Raw genomic sequence first — 21,755 nt, 5'->3', positions numbered from 1 at the left:
ATTTTGTTTGGGGCCATGATTTTCTTTATATAGTGTTGGGTTTTTTTGTTGTTGATTGTATTTTCAACTGCATGCTTCTGTGCCAGATTTTCTGGAAGAAAAAATGAAATTCCAAGACTTAAAATTATGCTTACAGAAATACTATTTACTCTCTACCAAATCAACTCCATATATTATCTAGATAATTTAGCACATTTCATATACTTTAACTCTAGTTTTGGAGTTACTTCATACAGCATGAAAGCAGCTGCCTCTTCAGGAGAAGAGGATGGTAGCTCCCTGATGATGCACCATCATATACCAGATGAGAGAAGTGGGAGGTATAGCAGTGGGAGATAGGGGGTTTAAGAGGGAGCACTAGAGAAGCAGGAGCAAGTATCTCCCTGACTGCCTTTCTTCAAAAAGACCTCTGGTTCACAATCATAGTGTACTATTTGTGATTCCCTAACTTTTTAGATTCCAGTCTGTGGCAAACTTTCCTGTCAAATAATCCTTCAGCAGCACCCCGTGTTAGAAAGAGTTATAATACCCTGCAAAAATAACTGTACTCATAAATTAGCTTATTGTGAAGCTTGGGGTTTTAATTTCAGGGCTTAGCCTATATCACTTCAGCACTGAGGCACTGGTGAAACAAGGTTAATTCTTATCTTTTGGACAGCTACTGATTTTTTACTTTTTTTTTTTTTAGTTAAGTATCATCCTAAATAGGGTAGAAAAAAGGACCTCTGCTCAGAATAGACATTTATACACTTATGTGTAATTTCTTTGGTTTTGGAGTCACATTCTAGTTTGCCTCCCAGAGTGTGCTTGGTAATTATCATGGGAGCTGCTGCAGGCTCTGAATGCAAAAATTCCCCTCCCACTGCTGCTGATTATGAAAGTCAGTTCAATAGGAGCCATGGTCTGTCTGGTTTTTTTTGTTGTTTTTCACTATTTGTAAAGGTCACTGGCAACAAATAGAGAGTTGTTTTGGTGGTTGGTATTTCGCAGGAGGTTCTGACAGCCTCGTGCAAGCAGGGTTTGTAATCAGTTGTTGTTTGACAAGAGATGATTCCATGGGGACCATTGCACACCCTTGGTCTATCTACAAAGTAATGAGGCCATGTGAAGCAGCAACTGCTTTCTCATGAAACAACCACAAAATGGAAGGAGAAGGCAGGTACCCAGCTTTCACTCTCACTCATAGTGGCTTTCTGGTTTATAGCTTTCTTAATCCATTTTCTTGAGACATTAAAAGCTTAAGAACCAGTTTGATTGTTTAAGTAGTACAAGAAATAAAGAAGATTCAGATATGCTTGTATGACTTAGCAGCTCATTGCAGCTAGGCCAAGAGTGTACATGCCTGATCCTCTGGAGAAGTGACACCTCTAAGGGATATCTCTCATATTTCTCGTCATGACAAGAATTAGGGACTTCAAAACAAGTTGCAGACTGAGCATGGTGCCACTCAGACCAGCAAGAGATTTGCTGAGGATGTACAGTAAATCCAGTCCCTTCCAGAACCTAACACACAGATCCACAAAAGCTTCTAAATCCTTTAAATGCTTGCATTGACATTCAGCTCTCTGCTGAGTATTCTGCTTGAGGTGTGTGAGTTTGGCCTTTGGGGAATTTTGTACAAATACCTGTCCTTAACATAGGCACACACACTGTATTACTAAGAATAACAGATCCACAGAAAGGCAGTGTGTCCCTGAACTCCAGAGAGTTTTAGGAAGTGCTACTAACTGCGAGACCCCTTGTTGATATATGAGTGTGTGCAGTCAGATTTGGGCCTTTCAACACTCCTTGCTGTCTGTGGCCAGCAGCCTTGCTGCAGGGAAAACTGCATACACTGAACCAGGGTGCTTACAATCTCAAAAATCAGAGTAAGGTGTCCATCCTTTGTCCTCTTTCTGCTGTACCCATGGGGCCAGTGCACAGTAGCAGTGCCTTTGCTGCAGTTGGTCGAGGGATCTAGAAATGCAGACTATTGTGAGGCAGGAGCATTTTCAGGTGGATGAAAAGTAAATTGTATATAAACTGTTTCTGCAGCCAACAAACTGTTCTGAGAGGTCAAAATTTTCCTTCAGAAAGTTAGTTATGCATTTAGCTGAATGCTTCAGAATAACATCCTTTGCCCAAGTGAACTTTTTGAAAAGCTTCTCCCTTTCTGTTGTCTGGGACTTTTACACAGATTTTTTCCCGGGGTAGGTGAAGGTCTGTAGTCTCCATGGCCCTGCATGAAGCTCAGAAATTATTCCTCTTGAGTTCTCTTCAAGCTTACTTTGGAGAAAGCTGTCTCCCTCCAAGCTAAGGGCCTATCCAGTGTGAGCTATCCCCATCTGCTGGCCAGATAATAGTTCAGCATTTCAGCCACTTAGACCCATTTGCACAGAAAGACTAAGGCAGGACTGACTTGCTGGAACCTTTCTTTCACATTTTCCCTAGCTACCATGTGGTGGAGATCCAAGGAGTTGCAGGGCACTGTCTGCAGTGCAGCATCATTTGGGATGTATTCAGAGCAGCTGTGCAGTTATGTTGGAGTGTACTGGGCTTTATATGGGCTCCATTGTCACTGCTGTCACCACATTCAATGTTAGGTGCCCTCCTTTAGAGGGTGGTGCTGACATTGGGTATTTGGCCAGCTTCCAAAAGGATACCAGAGCTGCAAAATTAACCTGGAAGCTGCTGGTCTTCAGGTGTCAGGGTTTTCCTGAAAGCAGGCATGGCCCATTCACAGAAATCTGTCTGAGAAGGAGAAAGCCATTAAAATCATAAGGCATGTTATTTTAGCTTCTCACGAGTTTTCAAGAAGAGTGTTGACTGCTGATTATAAAAGGAAAACTTAGTCAAGGTCTGGTCTGTAGCAGCCTTTGGTTAATCTGATCATGGATAATTCTTAATTGGAATGTGTCATGTTAAGCAGTGTCTACAACCCAAAGAAAGCTGCATTTCAGTAATAAATCGGGAAAACTGGTCCTTGTTTATGCCACCATCTGATTTGGGAGTTTTCCATTTACATCTGTCTCAGCCTATCTGTGCTGTATAGGGATGAGGGTCCTTGCTCCAAAATGTGCAATGTTTATCTGTGTTGAGAAGCAAGGTCTAAGTAGTGATAAGATCATGGGAATAAGAGCATATCCTGAAAAATCCTTTCATGAAATATATGACACTCTAACAATGTATCTCAAATCCATATGGACAATACAATCTATCCTCCTGGGCTGTGGTCTCTGCTTCTCATTACTGGGAAGCTTGCAGATGTAGTACATGTCGATGTGGCCTTAATTTGTCTAAGAAACTCATGTCCCCATGACACCTGGCATTTCTTTATTTTTCTTTCTCTGTCACTCTCAGGACAATTGCTTTGCTTTCTAAGTGAACAGTCAGAACACATTTTAAACAATGATGCGTAGGACAAGATGTAACAACAAACATCCATCTGTTTCCAGAAGATGAAAATGTGTAACCCTGGGCATAATGTCACTTGTCGAATGAATTATCTTCTGTTTATACTAAGGAAATAAGAGAGTTTATTGAGGAAAAGAAGGGAGTATAAGGTAACATTAAAATGAAGTCACTCAGTGAATAGCTGCCTTTGGACAGAATTTCAGCTGATATAAATAGATGCACCACTGCCAAAGTTCACCAAATAATAGCAATTTGCATCAACAGAGATGCTTTATGTCCACTAAAGCAATTTGTCCTTCACCTTCTTATATCTTCCTGGTGAGGGCCATATTCACATAACAGAGCTCTGCCCCTATTCTGGGACCGGTGTTGTTCAACATCTTCATCAACGACCTGGATGAGGGTATAGAATGTACCCTCAGCAAGTTTGCTGATGACACTAAGCTGGGAGGATTGGCTGACACACCAGAAGGCTGTGCTGCCATTCAGAGAGACTTAGATAGGCTGGAGAGTTGGGCGGGGAGAAACATGATGAAATTCAACAAGGGGAAGTGCAGAGTTTTACATTTGGGGAAGAACAACACCATGTCCCAGTACAGGTTAGGGGCTGAACTGCTGGAGAGTAGTGTAGGTGAAAGAGACCTGGGGGTCCTGGTAGACAGGAGGATGACCATGAGCCAGCAATGTGCCCTTGTGGCCAAGAAGGCCAATGGCATCCTGGGGTGCATTAGAAAGGGTGTGGTTAGTCGGTCAAGAGAGGTTCTCCTCCCCCTCTATTCTGCATTGGTGAGGCCACATCTGGAGTATTGTGTCCAGTTCTGGGCCCCTCAGTTCAAGAAGGACAGGGAACTGCTTGAAAGAGTCCAGCGCAGAGCTACGAAGATGATTAAGGGAGTGGAACATCTCCCTGAGGAGGCTGAGGGAGCTGGGTCTCTTTAGCTTGGAGAAAAGGAGACTGAGGGGTGACCTCATCAATGTTTACAAATATGTAAGGGGTGAGTGTCAGGGGGACGGAGTTAGGCTTTTCTCAGTGATGACCAGTGATAGGACAAGGGGTAATGGGTGTAAATTGGAGCATAGGAGGTTCAAGGTGAATATCCGAAAAAAATTTTTTACTGTGAGAGTGACAGAGCACTGGAACAGACTGCCCAGGGAGGTTGTGGAGTCTCCCTCACTGGAGACATTCAAAACCCACCTGGATGAGTTCCTGTGTGATGTACTCTAGGTGACCCTGCTCTGGCAGGGGGGTTGGACTAGATGATCTCTCGAGGTCCCTTCCAGCCCCTAAGATTCTATGATTCTATGAAACAGATTGTATGTTTCAGCTTGTCTTGTGTACTCCAGTTTCATACTGGCTTGCATGGCTCATACGCAAAACAATTCCCTAGAGAAATACATAGGAAGAGGTTTGTATTTGGAAAGATTTATTAGGTCCACTAATTTGCTGAGTAGGCCTATGAAATGCAGATAGACCAGAAAGTCAAAGAGTACACACAACCCAAAGAACATGAATGCACTGTGAAGCACTGCATCTAAGGCGAGAAGGGGGTTAACCAGAAAGAGTGCAAGTTTTTCAGCTCCAGGCACAGGGGCAGCTGCTGTTCCATTAGGAACAGATTTAAGCTTGCCTCTCCAGAAATGGAACCAAGCTGAAACTTTAACTGTCATGCCCCACAGTGATTCAGAGGACTTACGTATTCTAAAGCAACGGATATCTCCTCAGTTCCCTTTCCCCCAGGTTCACATTTCAGGGTAGGGAAAACTCACTTGCTGTTTCTGTCTCTGCAGGCCCCTTGGAACATGTTCATTTATCTCTACCATTCGTCACCACAAAAAACAAGGAAGTCAACGCCACGGCAGTACTGTGGCCAAGCCTAGTAGGAACACTTACTTACATCTGGTGGTTTGGGAACAACACAGAGGTTTGTATTCCCCGTGGAACGATATCAAAATAATACTGGAGGAGGTCTCTGACTGAGGAGGGAGGGAGAAAGGGATTTGGGAATGCTTTTAAGTAGTCACACACACAAGAAAATTATAAACCAGAGGCTGAGAGACTAATAGTTCTTTGATGTACCAACACTGAAATGTACAAAATGCTTTGTCTTTCTTGCTGTGACTTACAGGTAAGGTTTATTGCCATTACATGCAAAGTGCCAGTAGCTTTCTCACTGCATTTTATATCTATGGTGACTGTAGTGAATCAAAATCCTGAAGAGCTTCTACTGTTTTTCCCCCTCTGCTCTGTTCAACAGCAACAACAAGCCTGGTTTTTTATGGTATTTTTTAGAAAAATAATCTTTCAAACCGAAGCTGTGTTTATATCTGAAACTGGCTTGACATAGAGGAAAGACAGAGTTTAAGCCTCTAGGTTTAAACCACCTCGTTCCTCTGGTGGTGAACAAGGGAAGAGACTGCCATCCATTTTGTGTTTCCTCTTAAATATGCTGAGTGCAATCCTGAGCCCCCCACACTCTGTGCTAAACCACATATACAGGAAGACCTTATTATCATGTGCTATCAGTGGCTAAAATGGTTCCCAACACACCTCCCTGCCTGTGGGCTCTGCTCAGATATGAGAACAGCATGTACCATACTCTGCCTCTGTGCTTGCAGTGTTGGTAAATATGCACAGGCGTTATAACTATTATTTTACGTATCTTTGTGGCTGAAGTTCCAAGAGACCCTAATTAGTCTCCGAGGAGAAAGATTCTGATCGAATTTTCAGAGCCAAGAGGGACTTTGAACCACGCATGGTTATCTTCTGCATAATGCAGGTCAGAGGGTTTCATCAGTACTTTCTGCTTTATTTAACTCTTTGTGATTAAGGCAGAACCTGACTTTTTGTTGTTGTTGTTTTACATTAATAACTTCCCTCAGATGAAGGAGAATTCACTGCTTCTCTTTCTCACCTCTGCCTCAACTCTTTTCTCACAGTTAATTATCCTGAGCATTAAACACATGCACTGTGTTTGTAATCTGAATTTATCTAGCTTCTGTTTCAAGCTGTAAGATCTTGTTATGCCTTTGTGTGTAGATTAAAGAACTCCGTACTATCAGAAATCATCTCTCCCCCGAGGTACTTACAGGCTGTGATTGTCACCTTTTAACCTTCCTTCTGATCTCCTGAGCTCATAAGTGATCAGAGTTGGTCTAACTCTGTTCTCATTGAAGTGAGAGTTTTACTACAGACATTGTAATGGGAACAGAGTTTGACTTCGTACTGAGTGCTTTGGAGATCTCACCTAGAATTAATTAATAAGCAAAACCACAAGTTAGGGCAGAGACTGCTAAAACGGGCAGAACTCATTGATAAACTAGTTTGCACAGTGAAGCAAGTTGAGGTGATTGTGTCCTTTCTCAACACCATTGCTTTCCAAAAATGACTTCTCCATGTCTAAGGATAACATGGGAGAACAACTGAGAAATCTTAATTTGTCTCCTTGTTCTGTTGCAACCTCCTTGAGTGACCTTAAATCACAGTTAGATATGGGAAAGAAGTCTGAGCAGTGAGTTTTGCAGACCCTAGGATCTGGGCCTCTCAGGGGAGTGCAGCAAAGATGGAGAGTTTAACATGGGACCCAGAACAGCCAGCATGCTAAGTGGGAAGGAAGTACTGGGATCTTAAAACTTAAGCTTCTTTGAAAAATTATACATTACTTCAAGCTTCAGGAGGACATCCCCATCTGGATCTCTGGGCCCTCTCCAGAAAATGCTTCCATGTCACAGGATGGCTTCTAAGTCTTAAGTTTTCAAGCTGGAAAAGGTTAGAGAACCAAACTAATTTTTGCTTTTCACTTATTGCCAAATACATTGATTTCTCCTTTTCTGATATATTTACAGCCACTGATCACATTGGAAGGGAGCATCACTGTCACATTTTCCGTGGAAGGGATGAACACCATCACTGTGCAGGTCTCAGCAGGAAACACCGTTCTTCAGGATACGAAGACTATTGCTGTGTATGGTGAGCTCTTCCTCCTTCATTTCACATAAGATTCTCTATAATCATGGAGCTAGAGAGCCAGGTTAGCTGGGAGCAATGTGAGGTCTTTATTCCAGGATGCTTTGAGTGAGATTATACACGTGGATTCAGTGTTATCAATTCATCAAATATATCTGAAGGTCACAGACTGACATTAATCCAGACTGAGATGATTGCAAAATATTGACTCTCCTTCCCAGAGCCCTCTGCATCTGCCCTATCACTGTTTGGTCATCCTACATGATTTTTTAAATATTACATTGTTTTGTGAGCTGGTTTTCCCCCTTCTTGGCCAGTAGAGGCCTCTTAACTCATGGAAAAGCTGCTTAGCTTGAAAGATAAGTCATTGCCATGTGCTGCAGTTCAGTACAGAAATCTGTACTGATTTGATGTTGTACTCAGGCTTCAAAAGTAGTTAAATCACACAAGTATTGTATAGTATAGATGTAGTTTAAGAACCACTGGAAATCTCAGTTTCCAGCTTTTATACTAAGCACACAGGCACAGTGATCAGTGCGGGCATCTCCATTAACAACAGCAGATTAACAAGTACATTTCCCAAGGCTAGTCTTCTCCCCACCTTTATCCTTGTCTCCTTGCAGTTAAGATTCAGTATGTGGGGCATTTCTATGAAAGTACAATCACAGCTTCTTTCACAGAACTTGCCTGCTTCAGAAGTCAAGATTAAGGTAGCATGTCAATTACATTCCCAACACACTGCCCATTCCAATGCTGATCAGCCACTGAAGTAGGGACTGATCACCCTTTTCAGTTCCATGACACTCAAGCGGTGAATCTCTCAACTTCTGTGAATTGCTCAGTGAATCTCTCAGACACTGCTGGATTCTCTGACAGTTTGTGCATCACCTGCAGATTGATGAAGCAGCAGGTTCTGCTAGGTTCTGCCTGCTTGTTTGGCACTAATGCATTTCACAGCCTTCACTTACCACCGTGTCATTGTATCTGCAGAGCAATTTCAGTCCCTGCAGTTATTGTTCTCTTCAAACCTGGATGACTACAATCCAGACATCCCAGAGTGGAGAAGGGACATCAGCAGAGTAGTCAAGAGAGCTCTGATGGAGGTAAGCAATCTGCATAACCTGTGTTACAATGGTTCTAATTTTGGGTTTATTCCTACATTAGGACTGGATCCACTGTTCTCTGAAGGTGTGTCTGTTTCTACCAGCCATAAAAGGAGGCTAGACTAATGTTTGAGGCCAGAATCATGAATTTTAGACAGATTAAATTACCCCATCCTATGTCAATCTAGTGCTCAGCTTCACCCTTCAGTTTATTCAGTGGATTATGTAGCATATTTCTGAGAAAAGGGCATATGGAAAATAAATGTCTTTATTGCTGCATAGCAATTCTTACTTCTTTTACTGCTATTCTTATACAACAATGGAAAGTAGTGCTATTCTAATGGAATTACAAATATTCTGTAGACAACTTAGAAGACCAAAGAGAAAACAATTTTTACTACAGAGAAGAGCACCACAGTAAGTGCTTTATGCTTTTCACATAGCATGAGGTTCATGGGTCAGGACTGAATACTGTTTTTCCTGTCAACACTATGGAGAAGCTCTGAAGTTCCTTCTTTACCTGTGGAACAGAATGTCATAAAAATATTCTTGTGTGAGTGAAGATTTGGATTTCAAATTGAGAGGCTAAGAAAAGTTAGAAAAGACAGCAGAAGTTTCTCAGCTCAGCAGAAAAGTAGTGAAAGGAACTATTTGAAACAGGGTTTCTGTTTTTTTTTAAGTAAAGATACTCAGATTTTGAAAGGATAGAAGGCTTTTTGATTATATCAGCAAGATTTCTGTTCATTTGTGGCATCATCTCTGCAAAAAGACTGAAAGGACACTTTGCACTAACCAGGTGCACACAAACTTGTCTGGATTATTTGTAAGATTTTTTTTCCTTCAATTTTGTGAAAAGCCAGGAGGAGAGAAGGAAAGTAAAAAAACCCCACATTTTTCTGGAGCTTATTCTTCTGTCTTATTTATGTCTGTATCAAGTACTCAAGGATCCATTTGTCTTCAGGATGAATTTTCAGTATATAAATAACTCAATAAAACAAAATCAAGCCATTAAAAAAGGATTATAAAATTACAGTATGAATTACCAAGTTCCAAAAGCAGAGCAGTGAAAACACAGAGCCTTTTTGTTGTTTGAATTTTAAAAAAAATATAAGAATTGATAGCTATTAAGTCTCTTTATATAACTAAATGATTCACCTCAAACAAGCCTTTGTTAGAAGTTCCTGTAAAAATTAAAGATAAACCCAATAGATTTCTACAGCAGCTAAGTAAACTGTATAAAAATGAGTTGAATAACTGAATAATTTAATAGGAAATTATAGGTGTGCTATAGAATTTTTATGAACTTTTATTAAAGTATTACATTCTTATTACAGAGTACCATAGACTGGGATAAAAATTCTTCATGAGAAATTATAATTATCTCCTAAAATTTGATCTTCTCTATAAGTAGTGATAATTTCAGATTATCACAAAATATCCAATTTTGTATTATGATCATAATTATTTGTTCACATCATTGATTTTCCAAGTCATGTCTCCCACTTTTGATAAAGCAAACAAAAATTAACTGATAGATCAGGCAAAAGCTTCCAGACAAAAAAAAATAAAATAAATCATGCCCAGTCCCAGAAAATGAAGACTTTCTATTAACCAGTAAAATTCTGTCTTTTTCTTGACATCTGAAAATAACCTGTTAGGCAAGCACAAATAAAGCAAGCCCTGGCTACACAGAATATTTGGGAAGAAAATACAAGACCTGTCTGTTGTTATAGTGTTGGTTTCTTCCTAAGTCCACATTTAAACCAAAAACAACAGCAACAAAACTACATGCTTTTCCTTGGTGTGGAGAGGAGGGGAAGGGTTCCCTTTTCATAGCTCCAGATGTTATTCCCTGGGCTGTCAGTCAGGCATGGGATAACCTCAGAATGGAATGAGCTCAGGTAACAGTGATGTGTAATCAGTTTCTCTGAGTCCTTGTCCTCTGAACATGATTTCCTTCAATGAGCAGCCTCTCCAAGTCCTCACTCTTGATCTAGAAGGGAGAAAAAAATCTGAGTTTTAGGTCCAATTACTGTCTGAGAGGGTTGAATGTCCTGACTGCAGGGGAATCTCTGGCTGCGTCTGAGGTCACCATTCTTCTTCCTTTGAAAGTGACCTACTAAATTCAGCACTTAGAAACTTAAGATTTAAATCAAACCCTTGAGATTAAATTACATTTGCTGGTTAACCAACAACACAAAGAGGCAATGGAGGAAAATTCAGCAAACTATGTTTCTACTTGTTTTGGCTCACAAAGCTTCCTGAAGGCCAAACAAGCTGTTCTTAGAACTCCACAATCTGATTGTGTAATGATGTCCTGGTAATAGCAGCTGAAACCCATGACAAGGGATGACCCTGGTAGTGATGCCTGCAGGGTGTTTTTTTCTAACTTTTGGCTAATTTGTGTTGAAGAGAGATTTGGGTTTGACCTGATGGCTTAAGATGCTCAGCCAACAAGATGAAAAAAGTAAAATATTGCAGATTAATACAATCTTTAACAGCTAAAAAAAAAAAACAAAAAAAAAAACCTCATTAACTTGTGGAATTAACTCAGATGTGAACTATAAAAATTTGTTTGATTTTTGGGATTCAAACATGATTCATCATCCTCTGTCCCTGCGTCTCCACAAGGCTTTTAAGATGTTTATGCTAATCACACCTCAAGAGTGCAATTCTGCCCACAGCCTTTCCCTTCCACATGTGGCTTCTTACACTGACTAAATGAAGAACCCCAGGGATTAACGTGGGATAGTCAGATAACTTTAAAATAGCTAAATTTACACAAAGCAAATCATACCATATGCAACACTTATTTAGGAGCTCCTTTTAGTATGTCTGATTATCACTGTTGCCTTAAGACCCTGCAAATTTTACCGTAGAACATGATAAATTAGCTTAGATCAGGTAATTATTAATCCCTGCCTTTTTACCTCCAGTGAATTTTAACAAGATTCTCCCTGTCCTACCAGATATACCCTACATCATTTGTATAAGTACTTTGATGCCTTAGCAAAGAAGCTGTCATAATTCAGTGCCACCCCCATTGTTTATCTGTCCATTAATTGTCTATGTATCAGGCAACAGGTATTTCAAGCAAGCGTATTCTGGTCGCAGTGCTCCCAGGTCTGCCCACATCTGCTGAACTCTTCATTTTACCCTATCAAGATGCCACAGGAGAAAAGAAAAGAACAGCAGCAGACCTAGAGCAGGTATGGTGTCCATTACTCAGAGAAGTGTATGTTTATGCATTTGTGTGTATATATATGGGATTTCCAAGACAGATTAGAACAAATAATTGTGGAATAAATGTATCTGATTGATCAGAGTCTAAACAATGCCCATGGTATAGGCTACCTCCTGTTTTTTTATTCTTTAGTTGGTGTGGGTTTTGATGGTTTTTTTGTTGTAGTACAACAAAAAATGTAGTACACATTCCCATTTGTGATCCCTTGGTAATGATAAATTGGCATAAATTCATGTGATCTCATGTCTCTCCCTTAGAAGTTCTGTTCTACTTCATGAAAGCAGGAAAAAAAGCAGGGAGGAATTAGGGGATGATTCCTGCCCACATGAATGGGAGCAGCCTCATAAAGCAAAGTTTATGAAGCTATCGAGAGCCCAGAAAGCACTGAAGGGCAGAGCTAGGTGGTATACCTGGGCAGATCAGAACTTCTTTAGTTTAAGGCACAGGAATGGGGTTGGATTATCTGCCTGCCCTCTTCATGATGCTGACAGTGGGGTTCAACCACTATGGATTATTTTCTCTGTGCAAAGCTGAAGGAGGTTATTAACTGGAGGACTATATCTCCCTGAAGACCCAAAAGGTCCTGTACACCAAGAGGGCCTAGCGTGATTGTGACTCACTGTGCTGGGCAAAAATCCTGGAATGTCTCTCTGCTTATTACCTCAGATTCCAGAGACGTAGGCGATTAGCCCTGCTTGAAACACCAGTATACCTGTGCATCTCCATACAGCATGTCCGTGGCCCAGGCAGACATACCCCATCTTGGTATGGGCTGTATGAGCATTAGGGTAGAGGCTGTCATCAGCTCATAAGTATCAACCTCAGTGCTATGGTGAAATCCTCAGCATTACTGGATGGCACAAGGGTATTAGCACTTCCCTTTGGATTTGTCCCTTAATTTGTGAATGAGTGAAGTCTTCCCATCAGTGCATGTATCAACAATATTTCCCCCTTCTTTATTCTTGTTTTCTAATAGCCTATTCATTGTTCTTACCTGTTACTGGCTGTTGCAATTGCCTCCAGCAGTGGTCTAAAGCCTTGTTACCTTATCTGTGAGCTTCAAACTACTAGGTCACCCATATTCTTAAGCATTCCCTTGCTCAGTATCCCTAGCCATCATCTGCTTTTTTTGACAAATTAATTTCTTCTACAATTTTCACCATGCATGTAGTTAACAAAAAATATGGAGATTTACTGCTCTGCAAAACCTCTCCTCCCTTTTCTCCCTCATCCCCCTTCTCCTTTCCTCCATCAAAAACTGGCAAGGAAGCCAGTCCATAAACTTTCAAATTTACATCTGACCCAAGCTACCCTTCAGCACTCAGCAGCTTACTGTACTTTGCCAGTATCTCCCTCACTTTGTCCCTTTCTTTTTTCCATTCTGTAAATATGAAGTCTCTGTGGCTGTGCAAAAAGAAAGCCCTGACTGTGCCCTTCTTATGGACAAGAAGAAATGTCATTTTCAGTGGGGCTCCAGCAACTTCTCTGGAATTGTGAAGGATCCAAATGGTAACCTTTGCAGAGAGAGAAACTATTTGCCATTTGCAGCCAGCTGTTTCTTGTGAAGGAGCATCTCCCCTTCTCCCATCAGGATGATGAGAATGCTTTTCTTACTAGTCTGTGGGTACTGCTTTCTCCTTCCTAATTATGCCAGTAGAATATAGTAACATTTTCAGTGGGAACTGCCTGAAAAGGGCCCCAAAATGTGTCACTGCCCTCATCATCTCTTAAGTATATTCTGAGATTGTTCCTGTTTTGTTACCAATTTCAGAGCCCATTAAACAGCTTCTGCCTGTGCCTTAAGTCACTGGGATGAGTACTGGGAACAGATGTTTTTGCTGATGACAGCTTCAGTTGCTTCTTAGGTACTTTATGATGTATAGTGTTATTTTCTGTTAGGAACAGAAATCTGTTTTGGGTTCATAAGCAAGCAACAAACTATTCAAAGGCATGTGAGTTTGTGTGTTTGCAGGTGTACACCCAAATGAGTTTCAATTCTGGATGAATTTTTCTCATTTGGAAGAGAAACTTCAAAGTATACAGGAACAAAATGGAAATAGTTTCTATAAACACTGCAATGGAATAAGGGTTTTTTAAGGAAGCACTGAATTATATAGGTTCGATTTTTCATGCTGTCATATCACACATGGAAGCTACTCTACAACCTGAGACTCATAGTTAGCCTGTCCAGAGACACAGTGACAAATAGTTTCAGTCCCTGGAAAACTTACAGTTAGAATTGATCAGATACAGAGGAATTACAGAAATTAATGTTTATATTCTGCTAAAGCCCCTTCTTCAATACCAAAGGGAGGGAAAACCTAATTCATTCTCAAAATCAGAAGTTGGTGAAACTGAGTGAAACACCACACAAGGGCACAAAACCCACCACACACACCATAGGCACAGATTTATCAGGAGAAAGAAGTGTGCTATAGCCCCCTCCTTCTCTTTGCCTCCTGTTAGAGCCTCCTGAAGTCAGCATGTTTAGCTGCAGTCGCATGACATGGGTGTGGTGATACAGTCCCAAACCCACCATGTTTGCATGCCTGGTACCAGAACCAGAGGTTCATCCAACCTGGGTTGGAAACGGAGAAGCCAGGTAAAGCATGCAGGTGTTTCAATGATTTTGGACTTCAGTTAGCTAGAACAAGCAAAGCAGAGGGTAGCTAATGGACTGGGAAGAAGGGAAGAGTGATAGAAACAGTAACTGAAGAAGGGCTTCAAGCTACATCTCCCCACATGAAACTTCTGAGATTGCTGCAGAGGATGTCTATCACATAGCACCTGCAAGGTTTTTGGCAACTTGCTTAGCCAAGCAGTATTTCATCACCTGAGCTAAACAAATATTCTGCTGTGGGCAACAATTAAGGATACATGTGGTTTCCTGGACTTTGGACCAGTAAATCTGATATGTACTTAATGACCACAGGGTGGAGGCAGGCTGGGCTTGCTTTCTTGCTGTTTCCCCCTGTGGCAGTTTAAGCTGATCTGTTCTTATCTGGTACCTGCTCATTTGGCTTTTTAAGAATGCCTTTGAGTACAGTAATAGTGGGTCTGGAGAAGTGTGTAAGTTGCCCAATGCACTGCACAACACTTAAAAAAAATGTATTTCCATGCAGATTTTCATGACAAGAGCATTTGTGTCTCACGCTCTTGATGAGACTGTGGTTAGATGGAAGATGTAATTTTCTCCTTCAGCTGTTCTACCCTTCTTTTCAAGTGTCCCAAATTATTTTTTTGTGTGCACATAGTGTCAGTTATTGTTATATCTGTTTGCAGATTACATTTAAAAATGTGACCTCTGCATTCCTGATACTTCCCATGAGAGACTGAAGTGCCTTCAAAAAAGTTTATCTGCTTTTGACAGCTGAAAAAATCTGCAATGTATGAGGCTGGGGAAGGTTTTTCAATGTGCAGCATGGGACAATTCCATCTAATACAGAAATGCAAAATTTTTGAGGATCTCAGATTACTTGGTCCACTCCAGTTTTTGTAGTAAGTGTAAATTATTCTTCACAGTTTCATAAAAATCAAGAGGAGACCTTTCTGTCCTGCAGAATCCAAAACACTCTGGTCATGTGTTCATGACCAGAATGCTGCAACTTTGCTTTTTTCTTTTTTTCTTTTTCTTTTTTTTCTTTTTCTTTTTCCTTTTTCCTTTTTTTTTTTTTTTAATTGGGCCACATGTCTCCCCTGCTTCATTTCACATTGAGGACAGACTACCAACCTGCTTAAAATTGTAGAAAAAATTGGCAGTTGTAAAATGCTGCTGTTTAATTTATGTGTTGTCACTGCAACTCCACTAAAATATCCCAAATCTTGCAAGAGCAGCCACCTGAAATTACCACTGGCCACTTGCACTAACAGGCAGTTGCTGTGCCATCCTCGCGGATGGGCTTGGGGAAGGTGACAATTACAGAATTCAGATCTGCTGCTTCAAAAGCACCAAATTTGTTCTCTTCAGTGAAGGGCAAACCTCTAATTAGTAGCATTTCAAGTAATTTTTTAGTTACTTTTAGCACTAATCCAATTCCAAATGAATGTGCATTAGGAAGACATTCTGCTTACAATTCAGTAGAGGGCAGTGATACAAATACACAGGATCACTCAGGTTTTCTTCAGTCTATGGGTTTTTTTTCTATAGGCAGATTCTGAAGGGTTATCTTTTTATTCATGCATTTCACAAATTTTCTTCTCTCCATATTGTTTGGTAGTAGATGCTTTTTGTCACGCAGGAAATCTGTCTCCTGATAATCAAATGAGATACATGAGAATGCTGAGGTAATGTTTCTATATAAAGTAAAGTTTTCAGTGTTTTCATGCATTTCTCTTCAGTTCTCCGTTTGCATTCTTTTCCCTGGCCTATTCAAAACAACCATAAAAGCAGAATGCAAAATAGATGCAAGAGCAACTAGTTAATGACATTTGAAGCCATTAATCTTGTCTCTGAAATGAGCAATCAGCAATGCAGCAGGTGTGATGGAGTCTTTGGCAAATGGCAGTATCAGCTGGTCGGTAGCCAACTGTGCTCAACATGTTGCAGCTGTGGCCAGTATCTGTATCCAGCCAAAGAGATGGGAAATGACATGGATGACTGAATATCAATTGGCAGTGATTGACTGAGAAGATTAAATAACTCTGATGAATTTAATGCTATGGACAATGACATTCAGGAAGGCTGTATGTGTGCATATCTTAGAATTCTTTCCTTAAAACTGCTTTAGTTTTACTTCTGCTTCATTGTAGCTGAAACAACTTCTTTATTTTTAATTGTTTTTTTTTCAAGCACCCTCCTAAGCTGTTTTACTTAGCTTCTCTTGATCAGATGTTGTGTGCTCTACAAGAGGCTATGTATCTTGTCTTAGTATCTTTGAGTTAACTCCTGCCATGTGACTATCAGCCCTCTCCCCTTCTCATCTTTTGCTCAGTGTACAGAGCAGTCCTTGATTCTCAAGACTCCTTCTGGTCACCTTTGTTCATCTAAAGCGACCCTGGCTTTTACGTTCATGTTCTCTCTGGGTTCATACCTGCTGGTCAGTTTTTGTCCTGAGATACCACAGGAATGTCCTCTCCTTGTGCTTTCATAATGTCTCTGGATACTTAACAACAACTTATCTTCCATTAAAGATCTCAATAAATTCCTGCTGGACCCTGCAAGTCAGTGATTGTACTTTTTTCAGTGCTAAGCTAAGCAAGGTTTAGAGACCTCATGTGAAGTACTCACAGTTATGCAGGGTGAGTTTAAAGTTGTCTGCATTTGCCCTGACTCCTGATTCACTTTTGTAATGCTGGTTCAAGTTGCTTCCTACTAATCAATGTGCATAATTCTTTCCTTAGTTGTTTATTGATTTACTCAATTAATTGAAGTGTAGCTCTCATTAGTTGAGATCATTACAGATAATCTATGCAATTATCTAGATTTTTAGCTAGAAGATACTGGCACAGTGGAATCACATTCAGTTAGTCTAAACTAATTTACACCAGAGGTTTCAAAATTCCAAAAAGTGAAGGAAAATGCCCTTTCAGAGTGATAATTCTGCTTCTTGGTGCACACGATTCTTTCACAGTCCTAATTCTGACAAAATGCTAAGAGAAGCCAAATTAATTTTTGTTTTGTTCCATTTTTAAATTGGAATATCTTTTCTTCCTTCACAAATTGTCTGTTATTATTATTCATTATGTGTCCTTTGATGAAAAATGATACATGAAGAATGGTTTCTATTACTGAATTATTTTTACACATCATGCTTAATTCTGCAAATGAAGCAGATAAAGTCAATGAGGCTCAGTTAAGGACCAAAACTAATTCTGAAAGCTAATTATTTTCACAAGGGAGACTCTTGAAGACTATAAATTAGGAGGTTGCTATTCCAAGAAGTTTTGTCTTCAGCTGAGTTAGGTACATCTCTGGCAATGAGAGTACAAGGAAAGGCCTGAAGCCAACCTGTTCCCCAGATGAAGGTCTAGTTGTTCAACAGGAGTTGCATTGCTATTTTTGAAACAGACCCAAGTACTTTGATATTTCCTTATCTGTTTTTTGAACAAAAATGCATCCAGGGTGCCACTTTGAATGCAGAAATAAAATGAGACACCAGATCCAAAATGCTTCCCATTTAAATCTTTTAATTACCTCAGTGACTGAGATCAGCCTTTGTGTAGAAATTTATTTGAAAGACTCTTTATTGATGTTGTAAACAAAATATGAGTCAGAACCACTCCTAGGTTAAAGTCTGATAACCTGTGATTCACTGAGCTACAAATAGACTGGATAGAAAATGAAAGGCAGAAGAGCCACTTCTCCAATCTGAAAATGAGTGTCCTGAGTGATCTGCATTTCAGAGATCCCTTTGGGACCATGTGAGGACCAGAAGCAATCTCAGGTGAAACTTTGGAGAGCAGTATCCAATCCCAATGGGAATTTGGCCCTTTAGTTGTGTGTAACCTGCTCATTGACTTCAAATACTGACCTCTGTAAACCACTGTGTATGGTTTCTATTTCAGATAATTTAAAAAACTACAGAAATGCATTTTTCTCCCTTTCTAGACTATATAAATTTCTAAGATAATCTGACTTTCCACATAAAGGGAAATGAAAATATTGTACCAAGCAAGCAAATATTGTAAAAAGTGTTTGAATGCATCTGTTCTTCCCTCAAAAGTGTGTGTCAGGAATCTCCAGAGCTGCCTGAGGAAGGCAGATGTCTGATCTCACAAGAACTTCTGGTGCTTTTGAAAGTCTCAGGCTGTTACTCATTTTTTCACTTGTTCAGATTCCACAAAGACCCAGGCAAAAAAGCTGCAACCAAAAAGCCACTGGGAGAGCATATAATTAATAGAGCCAAGGAAATACACTGTATAATCTGCTTAGCATGAACAGTTGCTGCCTGCTTTGGTACTTAGTATGTAGTCCTAGAACAGTAATGGCTATTTCAAACTTTTGCTGAGATACTGATGGTTTTGGGCAGAAATCATTTTATTCTGAATTGCGTTTGTCCAGAAGGTAGTACAGTGAGGTCCTCATTCATGATCAGGTAACAATGCAGTACAATAATAATCAACTTCAGTTGCCACTGTTTCTCTCTGTCTTTCTTCATTTTTTCTTTCTACTTCACTCTTACTGCCTCTCCCCTTCCTATTATTCCTTTTAATTGTCCTGCCAGGCAATAATACTGGTTGAGCTTGCTCTCACACACGCAGCTTGCCTGCTGGCAGCTGCCACAGCACCTCTTAGCTGTAATGTCCTTGCCAGTGCTGTGTTTTTCCCTCACTCTGCACAGCAGGATTCCTCAGGCAGACCCAGTGAGACCTCAGTGGCACCAAAAAAAAAAAGTCTCTGGTCCCTTCTCCTGCTGATTTTATTGCAGTTCTCCTATTTTTCTATCTCTTGCCCAAGTCCTGGATGATGCAATTTTCTAATACTAGATAGCAGCATTAGCTGGCTGCATTGTCACCTATATATCACATTAAGCCTCTTTTTGTATAGAGGGCATCACATATGTTTTTTACCTCTGCAGTTTTCCTGACTATTTTGTGCAGCAATGTCAATGGGTTGAAGAGGAATGATATAACGTGGTTGGCTCTTTTCTTCGGTTTACCCTCTCATGGTTGCTTTTTCTCATAGACTCAGCTTCTCCAGCAGCATCAGAATTTCAGAGCACAAAGAAAGATCATTCCTGCAGGGCTATGGAGGAGAGTTGTTAGGTCATGCCTGGGACTAGAAATGGCCTGGATTATATTTTTCCTGTTACTTCCATGAGCCATTAATGCACCTGGTTTACAGCATATCAATCTGCATCTGTTGCACCAGTTTTAGAGATGAAGCACTCTTTATAGTTGTCAGTCTTGGTTATTAATGGGCTCAGATTCTTAAAGAGTGATAAAATTTGCTTCCCAGGCTTTCTTCATATACTGCATATCTTTGTGTCACCATTCTTGCTGCTCTGAGATCAGCAGATGGCTCTTTGTAAGCAGGTGGTTTTTTTTTTCTTGCTATTGGAAGAAATATATTTACTGCTCATTCTGGCGCTCATGGAAAAAAATGTAAACTTTAAAGAGATATATTAAAAAATAGAAATAAAATGCCTGTAAGAGTTATTGCCAAATTGATATTGGACCAAAGGCATCTATTCAAGTGATCAGCAGCCAGAAATGAAGTGTACAAGCCAAGAGTATTGAAAGAACCATTAAGAATGTTACAAAAATAAAAGAGGCAGATAAATCTCATACTGTGATGAATGATAGCCAAGGAACATCTAATCATATCTGGGTAGCATTTCCTGAAATAACTCAACCAGACAAAAATGAAGAACATGAAAAAGATGGTGCAAAAATTATTGGAATGTTCTTTTTTTCTGACATTTTTTCATTAATCTTCAAGAAGGAATAAGGATTTATTTAAAACAAATTAAATTAAGTGGTGAGCACTAGAAAATGGTTCCTCTTGATCTTGGTATGGCTATAAAAACACATTCTCAGTGACTGCATAGTAAGGGTTGTAGGGTAGGGAATTTTTTATTATTAATTTTTTTTGCAGTTTTCCAACCAGCTCTCCCTAATAAACCCACATGCAGAACACTGGCTATCTTCAGGTTCAAAATTGCTCACTGCTGTAAGAAAATGTGAAATAAATGAGATATCTAGTGAATTAACATACAAAACACACAACAAACTATCAACACCATATCTGTAAGCTTCTGTTCCTTGATTAATCTACCTGGATTTTTTTGCTTTTAATAGCAAGATGCCTGGAACTTCTTGGATATAATTAAGAGTGATATGGAGAAAGTGGGTCTGTGCATATTGCGACAATCTGACAAAACCAGGAATGTTTACCAACAAGTTGGACCAAAGCTTGGTTTCTTCAGTTTGTAAATACAGATTTAATGGGGTCTTATTTCAGCAAATGCTCATCTTTGCTATCGTGTCCTTTGAAAGGAGAAATAGCCTGATTAATTTCTACTAGAGGTATTGTTGTCAGAGTTCTGGCAAGAAAATCTAGTGATCTAAAAGCTCTGTAGGATGTTTCTGCCATGAAAGATAATGTAAGAGTGTGTTCTCTCTGTCTGTAACTCATAAGAATAGATGGAACATGCATTTTGTTTGAGCCACATTCTGTAGTCAGTAAACACTTTCAGATTCGAGCTGATTCTGGTAAGTACTTCAGGATCAGGGAGCAGCCAGCTTGAAACTCACAGCTGGATGTAATGAAATTTGTTTTTACCACTTGGAATTTCAGCACAAGCTGGGCAACTATTCATTTTTATTCAGGTATATTACATTCAGAACATGCTTTAAGATCAAAGAGCTGGCCACTGAATGAGCAAAAAGTTATTTGTTATGAATGAATGATCATTAAGAATCTAAATGCTTCTCTTTGCTTTAATAGTAAATGGAGTTACTGATGTGCTGTTGCCAGCTGGTCCTGCACACAGCCATGTGGGTATAATGTTCCTTTGGGCCTCAATTCTCTTTTGCTGCTGGGTTGCTACAGAGGTGTGACAGGGCATCTTGTTGCTATCACTCCTTGCTAACCATACAGAAACCACTCTGGACATAGTACTGGCAGATGTGTTCAGCTTTCACAATTTCCCTCTTTCTATGGTGGTAACAAATTGTGCTCATAAAGTCTGTTGCCTCTGCAAAATCTGTGCTTTGTGTGCAGCTCCATTTCCTAGCCATCTATTGGCAACCTAAACCAATGATCACAAAACAAATGCATTTCTTGCTTTCTCCTTTTTTTTTCCAGATTTCAGAAACACTGATGCAGAAACTGAACCAAAACCTGGTCCATTTTGATTTGAAGCCAGGGGTCCAAATCCTTGTCCATGCTGCCCATTTAACAGCAGGTCAGTGTCCTCTTTCTGTGTCATCTCTGTTGCTCTGTAGCACAGCAAGCAATATATTCCTTGATGCTAGTAGTGTGCTGTCAGCAGTATTTTAAACACTTCCCATTTTTATGTCACAATAACAACTCAGTGTATAGGCAGACATTAAAATGACTGCTCCACCTCCCCTTTCTTCATCATGCCAAAAAGATATAGTGGCTTTT

General features: G+C 40.0%; 1 protein-coding gene across 1 annotated transcript in view; it reads left to right on the top strand.

The window, feature by feature from the left end:
• SORCS1 (sortilin-related VPS10 domain containing receptor 1) overlaps positions 1–21,755 on the top strand; it is a 192,479-nt gene that overhangs the window by 162,727 nt on the left and 7,997 nt on the right. Inside the window, exons 20-24 of the mRNA XM_010007929.1 lie at positions 5,182–5,315; positions 7,237–7,360; positions 8,348–8,460; positions 11,538–11,669; positions 21,453–21,552. Of these exons, the coding sequence (XP_010006231.1) occupies positions 5,182–5,315; positions 7,237–7,360; positions 8,348–8,460; positions 11,538–11,669; positions 21,453–21,552 (603 nt within the window). The remainder of the gene's footprint in view (positions 1–5,181; positions 5,316–7,236; positions 7,361–8,347; positions 8,461–11,537; positions 11,670–21,452; positions 21,553–21,755) is intronic.

The sequence above is a fragment of the Chaetura pelagica genome, unplaced genomic scaffold (genome assembly GCF_000747805.2).
Source record: "Chaetura pelagica isolate M959 unplaced genomic scaffold, ChaPel_1.0 scaffold531, whole genome shotgun sequence".
NCBI lineage: Eukaryota > Metazoa > Chordata > Aves > Apodiformes > Apodidae > Chaetura > Chaetura pelagica.
This window is presented reverse-complemented; position numbering and strand designations above follow the sequence as displayed.